The sequence below is a fragment of the Passer montanus genome, unplaced genomic scaffold (assembly GCF_014805655.1).
Source record: "Passer montanus isolate IOZ18808 unplaced genomic scaffold, ASM1480565v1 scaffold24, whole genome shotgun sequence".
In the NCBI taxonomy this organism is placed as follows: Eukaryota; Metazoa; Chordata; class Aves; order Passeriformes; family Passeridae; genus Passer; species Passer montanus.
The window spans coordinates 4,855,378-4,863,969 of record NW_024367037.1 but is presented as its reverse complement, the minus strand read 5'-3'; the positions used below and the strand labels follow the sequence as shown (position 1 = coordinate 4,863,969).

General features: G+C 40.2%; 1 protein-coding gene across 1 annotated transcript in view; it reads left to right on the top strand.

Annotated features, from left to right (window-relative positions):
• Positions 1–695: 695 nt before the first annotated feature.
• Positions 696–8,592, top strand: part of LOC120502972 (dynein heavy chain 5, axonemal-like) — a 149,650-nt gene continuing 141,753 nt past the window's right edge. The window contains exons 1-6 of the mRNA XM_039711017.1: positions 696–948; positions 1,069–1,255; positions 4,114–4,238; positions 5,672–5,860; positions 5,968–6,042; positions 8,436–8,522. Coding sequence (XP_039566951.1) covers positions 1,093–1,255; positions 4,114–4,238; positions 5,672–5,860; positions 5,968–6,042; positions 8,436–8,522 — 639 coding nt within the window. The 5' untranslated portion in view covers positions 696–948; positions 1,069–1,092. The remainder of the gene's footprint in view (positions 949–1,068; positions 1,256–4,113; positions 4,239–5,671; positions 5,861–5,967; positions 6,043–8,435; positions 8,523–8,592) is intronic.

Sequence of the window (8,592 nt, the reverse complement as noted above, 5' to 3'; positions counted from 1 at the left end):
CTTCACGGGGGGAGTTGTTAAGTGTTGGAATGGGCTGCCAAAGGGAGGTGGTGGAGCCACCGTCCCTGGAGGTGCTCAGGACATGACTGGATGTGGCTCCGTGCCATGGTCTGCTTGACACGGCGGTGTTGGGCCAGCCTGGGGGGGCTCGATGACCTCAGAAGTTTTTTCCAGCCTAACTCATTCTGTGACTCCGTAATGAAAATGGATAAGCTGGCTAAGCTGCGCTTCACGCCGTGCCTGTAGATCCCTGTGGAAGCTGCTTATCCCGGCAGAGGAGAAGGGGAGCTCCTCACCCAGCCCGCGGTGCGGGCTTCTCCTCACGCCTTGCCCAGACCGCAGGGCGCTGCCGTGCCAGCCAGGGATGTGTCAGGAGTTCTCACCACCCAGCCCGCGGTGCGGGCTTCTCCTCACGCCTTGCCCAGACCGCAGGGCGCTGCTGTGCCACCAAGGATGTGTCAGGAGTTCTCACCGCCACCGCCCCTGCCTCGGCGCCTCACAATCGCTGAGGCTCCGGGTTTAATGTATATGTAAGAGAAAACTACGGCGCCCTTTAAAAGACAGGTGGTTAAGAAAGCTTGCTGAATGCGGTGGGAAACGGGGGCAGGCGAGGCTCGGCTGGGGGCTGGGCCGCTCCAGGGGTTTGTGTAGCGGTTGCCATGGCGGTGCCAGCGGCTCCAGGGCCCGGCGGGGACCGCCGGCGTCAGAGGCCGCCCGGGACTCGGCAGGGCGGCACTGCGCTGCGGGACCTGCGCCGGCAGGAGCTTCCGAAGGAGCTTAACCTGTCCCCCAAGGCGTGAGTTCCCACCTGCGGCACTCTGACTGGAGAAAAACTGTAGTTATGCAATTAGAAATAAAGTTTTGGTAACGGGCACCCTTGAAGAAGATTTTTATCGTTTCGAAAACTGCTTAGATCTTCTCTTTTTTAATCACCGACTGAAAGTAGAGGTATTTTCCCCCCCTTTCTTTGCTAGTCTATCATATTGTTGCTGTAACAGGGATAAAAATACTGAAGGTGTCTTTATTGCAATGTTAGCTGTGCAGTCATTTTATGTATTGTTGGTTTAGGTTGATTTTTCTGGGGTGGTGCAGATGGAGGAGACTGTAGGAGGTGAAACCGAGTTAGGGGGACAAGACGAGCCCAGCTCCTCTCATGGTCACTCTGCACAGCAGGAATCAGAGCAACTGAGAGCAACACAACTTTCTTCTAAACCTCATATTGATCTCTGTCCACCTCTCATTGCTATAAAAAAAGGTAAGGGAAAAAATGATGAGTACTTCATGTCAGCTTTGTATGGGAAAAAAAATCTAGGAAGAAAAATGAGAAACCAAAAATCAGGTAGAATGTTTAAGTTTGTATATACTGGGTGCTATTCTGAATCTGCCAGTGTAGGGACTGTGTGTGCTGAGTGTGCAGTTTCCAGCTTTATAAATAAATATTTACATATAAATAAACAAATGCATATATGTTTATATATTCATGTATAAATATATTTTTAACACACACATATGTATGTATATGTATATATATGTGTGCATATATATATATATATGCATCTACAGGGTCATCCACAGCAAATCTGATACTGTAGAAGATTTCCTAGTGTTGAATCACAGTAACATGATTCAAACCATTTTTATATATATATATGCATGTACAGGGTCATCCACAGCAAATCTGATACCGTAGAAGATTTCCTAGTGTTGAATCACAGTAACATGATTCAAACCATTTTTTAAAAATTAAAATGAGTAGTAGTCCACAATATAGTGTACTTTATAATATGACAGATAATATGGTATGTCTTTTCTGGAATATTTTAACAGTGGTAACAGATTAAATTAGTTGGTTCAAAGGTTATTGAACATAGCCATCTACCTCTGTGCCTGTGGGTGCATCCCTTACTTATGTCCACTTTGCTTATGTATTCACTGACCTTGTGAAAGAAGATCATGTTAGATAGTACTGAATAAATAAATATTCATGGCAACTCAGAGAGGGGTGTTAGGCCTCGGGGAAAGCTAGAAGGGCAACAAGGAGAACTAAAGGCTAGTTGGTCTCACCTCAGTCCCTGGGAAGGTGGTGGGGCGATGAATCTCGTATACCATTTCCAGGCATCTGAAGAACAAAAATGTGAATGGGGGTAATCAGCATGCATTTAGCAAGGGAAGAAATGTGAACAACCTCATTTCCTTTTGAAATGAAATTATTGGTTTGGTAGGTGAGGGGAGTGCAGTGACTATGGTCTGCCTTTTCTTCAGTAAGGCTTTTGACATTCTTCTGTTGAGAATTTTTTATTGTTCCCCTTGAGGTGAGTTAGACACACATTTGTGCTGAAATATAGAAAAAAATAATAAACAATGCATTGAACAGTCTTAAAACCATAACTGATTCTACAGGAAGTCTGCAAAGATGCTTCTTGAAGCAATTCCTTATATACACTTGCACCAGCACAGTCCTGTGAGCATCAGCATGAAGCACCTCAGCCCAGCCTTGGGTCCATCCCCCAGCACCAGCTCTGCTGCCCAAAGGTAGATTCTGAGCCAGGCATTCCAGGATGGCTACAAGAAAAAGCTGTGGCTGTTTCTTATCACCAAGGGAAACTATACTCCCTTACAAGGGATTGTTCTGCCACTTGTATTCCTTCCTGCTTCCAGCCAGCTTAACCCCTTCTGCAGCTGGACCTTCTTGCTCTCTATGCCAGATTGGTCCTGGGTTACAAAGTACTGCTGATGAGCAGTTACAATTTAAATTTCCCCTTTGCTCCTGTAATATTCTCATAGAGAAGCTATGGAAGTGTGGGCTGTCTGAGCAGAAAGTGAGATGGATTGAAAACATTGAACAAGCTCAGAGGGTGGTGATCAGCAGCACAAAGTGTGGCTGGAGCCCAGAAGGTAGCAGTGTACTCTGGGGGTCCAGTCCTGTTCCACATCTTCATTAATGATCTGGATGATGGGGCAGAGGGAACCCTCAGCAAGGTTGCTGAGAACACATAAAAGGGAGGGTTGGGCAATGAATCAGAGGGTTGTGCTGCCATCCAGAGGAGCTTAGAGAGGCTGGAGAAAATTCCTGCACGTGGGGATGAACAACATGCAACAATACTAGCTGAGGGCTGAACAGCTGGAAAACAGATTGGCAGGAAAGAATCTGAGATTCCTGGTGGACAGCAAGTTGAACATGAGCCAAGAATGGTTCTTGTGACAAAGGAGGATGATGATACCGTGGGATGGATAAGGAGTATTGCCAGCAGGTTAAGGGGGATGATCCATCTTCTTCATTCAACACTGGTGAGGCCTGACCTGGAGTAGGGTGTCCAGTTTTAGGCTTCCAAATACAAGAGAGACATGGGTATATGGGCAGAGTCCAGTGAAGGGCCATGAAAATGATGAAGGCAGTAGAGAACCTCTCTTGTGAGGAAAGGGTAAGAGCTGGTCCTGATGGGATTTTATCAACCCATGTAAATGCCTGAAGGGACTGTGTAAAGATGAGGTGTACAGAAGACAGAGACAAGCTCTTCTCCATGGTGTCCAGTGATGGGACCAGAGGCAGTGAATGGTGGAAACTGAAGCACAGGAGGTTCTCTTCGAACATCAGGAAACACTGTGAAGGTGACCGAGCACTGGCCCAGATTGCCCAGGGAGATTATGGAGTCTCCATCCTTGGAGATACTCAAAAGCCATATGGAAACTGTCCTGGACAACTTGCTTTAAGTAACCCTGCTTGAGCAGTATCCCTTCCAAGCCCAACCATTCTATGATTCTGTATATGATACATATTAATTAGGTGAAAAGAGATGCAATTTGATAGAAAATTTATATGGAAATCAGTGCTATTAGAATTCAAGTTTTAGTCACAATCTTATTATTTATATAAAATAGAGTAAACAGTAATTCATGGAAGTTTGGTGAACTGCTCATAAGCATTACTGCATGCTCCACTGGAGATCTTATTTGCTGCCAATGATGGGATGTAAATATCATTTTTTGAGAAATAAAATTATCTCATTTTCTCCAGTATGAGAAGACATTAGCTAGCAAATATGAAGACACAACAGTCTTGTAAATGCATTTGTTGTACTTGAATAATTAGAACTTGTAATTTCTTTTAACTAGAGACAGAAAGCAAGTATCATAGACATGGAGGGAACCTGAAGACAGGGAGCAGCGAGCTAGGATCTGCTGTCACAGGATCATCTCTGACTACTGTTCTTCCGGCAAGTGTTTTTGTTCTAAAGCAGGTGGTGACTCAACTGCCTTTTGTCCACTAAATGTTCTTCTATATAGATTTTTCTTTAAGTCTTCACTGACAAAAGCTTGTCTAATATTGAAGCATGCTGAGTTCCTTCAAGTCTCTTTTAATTGCAAGGAAAAATAAATAGTGAACCACTCAAAAGTGTCTGCAGTGTTAGGGCACTGATTTTCTGTTCTCATAATGTGTGTTGCTCAGATTTTGGGTTCTTTGACATATTTTTTTTTTTTATCATCCACTGGTTAATACTCTTCCTTTGCCATTATGAAAATGAATGTTGTTTGAGAATATTTGAATAAGGTCATACTGCATTGGGGAAGACATATGCAAAAAAGAGATCCAGTTGTTGACATGGAAACAAGAGATGACAAAAGACTGACACAGATGAGTTGGAAACTACACGGTGAATCACAATTAGCTTTTAGAGATATCAAAAGGGTACTGACCAACAGCTACAGATATTCAGACTTTGTCACTGTCTCCTGGTCTCTAAGAAGTGCAGGTGGATGGCAAACATCCATTCAGATTCTGTGGTAAGACCAAATGGTACGAAGCAAAGGTGCAACTTGGCCAGCTTCCTTGTTTTTTAATCCAAGAGTAGGAATGATTAATTGCAATTCCAATTAGTGTAGAGTACGGGGAAGTGGTATAATTTATCTTTTTTTCTCTCCAGCAAAAACTATAAGGTACAGAGACACTTCAGACATTTCCAAACTCCAGATATTCCTGTCAGTGGGAGTTGTGTGTAGAGGGAAATGATCTGTGTTGTTACTTATTTACACAAGTCTTTAGTTTTCCATATAGCTTCCGAGGATTTCCTGTTGACTTAAAAATGTTAGCCACCACATCTATTTTCAGTCTTGTTCACACTGATAGGACGATTTTGAAAATCCTTCTTTTACATACATCTCCCTCTTTATAATTGCGGTGCTACCTTTATATGATCTGTACATTAATCATCAAATGTATATTTATTCCTGCATTTACTGATTTTATAGTGATTCGGTTTATTTATTTCCTTTAGGGTAATAACTTGATACTATATATTAAAATGCAGGCAGTGTAGAGATTGATCCCAAATCTGGAATATGGACATAGAGAAGTTTGGAACCTGGATTCACAAAGCTGAGATTTGAATGAGAGCTCTTATAGTGCTACACTTGTGTTGTGACCTTAGCATGAATCCACATTTGGTTCTGAGATCCTGGAGTTTCATATATGTAGTTTTCATAGCAGCTTTATATTGAGAAATAATTCTGGTTTAGCAAGTTAATAATCTTTTTCCTGTACATTCCTTAAATGTAATTTTTTCATGTTCCTGCTAATATGTAGTTTATGAAACCAGCTTAAAGATCAACAATATAAAATACAATCTTTAAGTGAGGAAAAATAATCTTTCTATAACAAACTTCTATTTTGTAGTCCACTGATAAGAAAAGTAAAGTACTTTCCAGTGAAAGCAGAAAAGAACTAGCCAAGCAAGCCAGAGTAACCAAAGAGGAGAGAAGAGCTCACATAGATGGAAGACACAGGTATTTGATATCAAGATTAGCAGATGGGATAGACTTGAGTGAACAGCAAGTGGAGGAGGCTATTATTTCTGATGACAAGGTAAATACTGATTTAATTGTTATTACAAGAAATATTTCCAAAATCTTCAGTGATTTGAAGCTATCTCACAATTACCTACAATCGCTTTTTTTTTTTTTTTTTTTTAGTTTCAACTAATAGAACAATTCTTTGCCCCTAGTGGACTTAAAAAGTTGCTCTTCTTTTACCAAGATGTATTGCAGGTATGTTTTCGTTATTGCTTCTGCAAAAGCTAATTTGCATTTAAAAAAAAAAATCACATAACTGTTGCAGAATTAAAAAAAAATCTTAATGTATTTTTTGTTTTGCTATTTATGCCAGTGTGGAAAGAACTTGAACCTCATTGTTTAAATACTTCCATCTTGACTTACATGGAAATTGCAGCCTTGTGGTGTAGTTTGATACTGTTCTTGTTTTCATGAGAGGAAACTTAAAAATGGCCAAGTAAAAAATCAGATTTCAAAAGTGATAGAGATAATTGAGACAAAGTGTTCATAATGAGAGGAAACTTAAAAATGGCCAAGTAAAAAATCAGATTTCTCTATCAGATAGAGATAATTGAGACAAAGTGTTCATGGTAATCAGTGTTTAAAATACTAGATTAGCTAGCATAAGTATTATAGGAATGGGGGAGCTGTTTATATAAGAACCAGTTTATTTTCTTTTGGTTTGAACTGCACCAACTCCATTATGGACAAAGCACTCGTTCAAGGGGGTGAAAAATGATGCAATTTCTTTCTAAATTAAGGTGGCATCATATTCTGGTCTGTCCTATTCTGCAGAAAAAAAGTTTGAAAAATTGTGACTAGAAATAAGGTAGTTGTGGCCCCCAAGTTGTAGTTTTCTCCCTTTACGTTTTGAGAAGGAGAAGCCTCTGCATAAAGAGTGAAAGAATTTGTTTAGCTTCCACTGAGTATGTGATATCAGAAGGTGCCAAGTGACCTTGGCATTGCCTAACACAACTGTTGTGGGCTTCCAGAACTGCAGAAGTCCTTCATCAGTCCTTTCAAATTGTGCCAGTGAGGAGCCGTGGTAGGGAGAGCTAATTCACCCTGTGGTGGTATTTTGGGCTCGTTGAGGAGAAAAACTCCTCAACTGATAATTCTTGATCATCAGTTAAATGCAGAATGAATTACAGAATCATTATAACCTAGATAAATGAAAAGAACTTTTGAGTGTTACTGGAATTGCTTAGAGACTTTGCAAAGCACAGAATGAACTCTGCTGTCAAAACAGTTTAATCAGTTTTTCATTACACTGGGACTAGGCATGCACATTTCTGGGATGAATATCTTGTTCTCTGACTTAAATCAAGATGAAACTAAAAATCTTGACACTATTTTCCTTAACTGACAAATCAGGAATAAATGCCTAGCCTGGGTTAAATGAAACATTTCATTGCTGCATTTAATTTTGTTTTATTTTGACCCTTTTAACCATTAAAAAAAATTGTGAGAGTTCTGTTTCAGAAGCAGCATAGCATAAAAATGTTTCTGATGGACAGTATAAATGCCATCTCTAGCATATTCCACCTCATTCTGATGAATTAAGAGATCTCGTTAATTTGACTGTTCTGTCAACAATTTGATTTCAAGCACGTTGGAGAATTGAAGTTTACTCAAGGGCAGTATTACATGTGCTTGCCCTGTTGTTCTTGGAAACAAAATACTGAGCAGGGCAGACTATTGGCCTGACTAGTAGGCATGTGCTTGCCAAGGTTTATCAAAGATCCTTTCTTTGCTGCTTCTCATCTCTTCATCTCTCTTTTTCACTGTCTTAGATGCATGATGTTCCCTTGAAACCACGTGCACATGCTGATTTGTGGTGGAAGTGAGGAGCCACCCCTGTATATCACACATTACATGTTCAGTCTAACAGGAGCTGAACACTTGACTTCCTAGAAAGACTCTCCTCAGCTTTAAAGAGAAATATACCTGCAAGCTTGTCCCATATTTTTTCTCTGTCACATTCTTCCAAGTTTCAACAGATTATTTTCCAAAATACATGACACATAATTAGAGGGAAGCAGGTCTTTATTAGGTTTAGGCTTTATTACAAAGAGAAGAGGTTAAAGATACATGTCAGTGGAGAGGGACCAGTGCCAGCAAGGCTTCCCTGGCAGAAAGTTTTTCTGTGATGTCTGGTTAAAGAAATGGGCAGAAAGCTAAATTTATTTGCATTGTTGACAGGATCTAGCTGATGGCATTGCTTGTGAGTCCCATTCACTGTTACATTTTGACTTTGCAGACCAAGCATATGATTGTTTCTGTGAGACATTCAGTTTGTTTTCATAGAGGAAGTTTCAGTAGGAATCACTTCAGATTTAATTTTGTTTTCTTTTCTGAGACTTTTCTCCCTCCTTGTATTTGTTGTTGTTTTTTGGTTTTTCTTCCCTGAAAGAATGGGTCTGTAAAACTGTTTACTGGGATTCAGGCAAAACTTATTCTCTAGAGAATGCAAACCTCATGATTTGTACCTGGGAATTACAAACTGAATCAAAATGGACTTAGTTATAATTCATATATTCAAATGGAGGAAGTATTTGTATTATATAGTTTTTACTTTATTAACCTCTTATTTATATTTTAATTGCTAGCAAATGTCAAATGCATCATTAAGGCCAGATGGGTCAACGAACAATTTGCCTCAGAAGAATTTATTTATTGCCATGGGTTCCACTGAGGTATGGTTGAAAAAAATCCTTAGATGACATTTAAAAAGTAAAATATTGAAAAGGCTTAACTGTTCTGCAG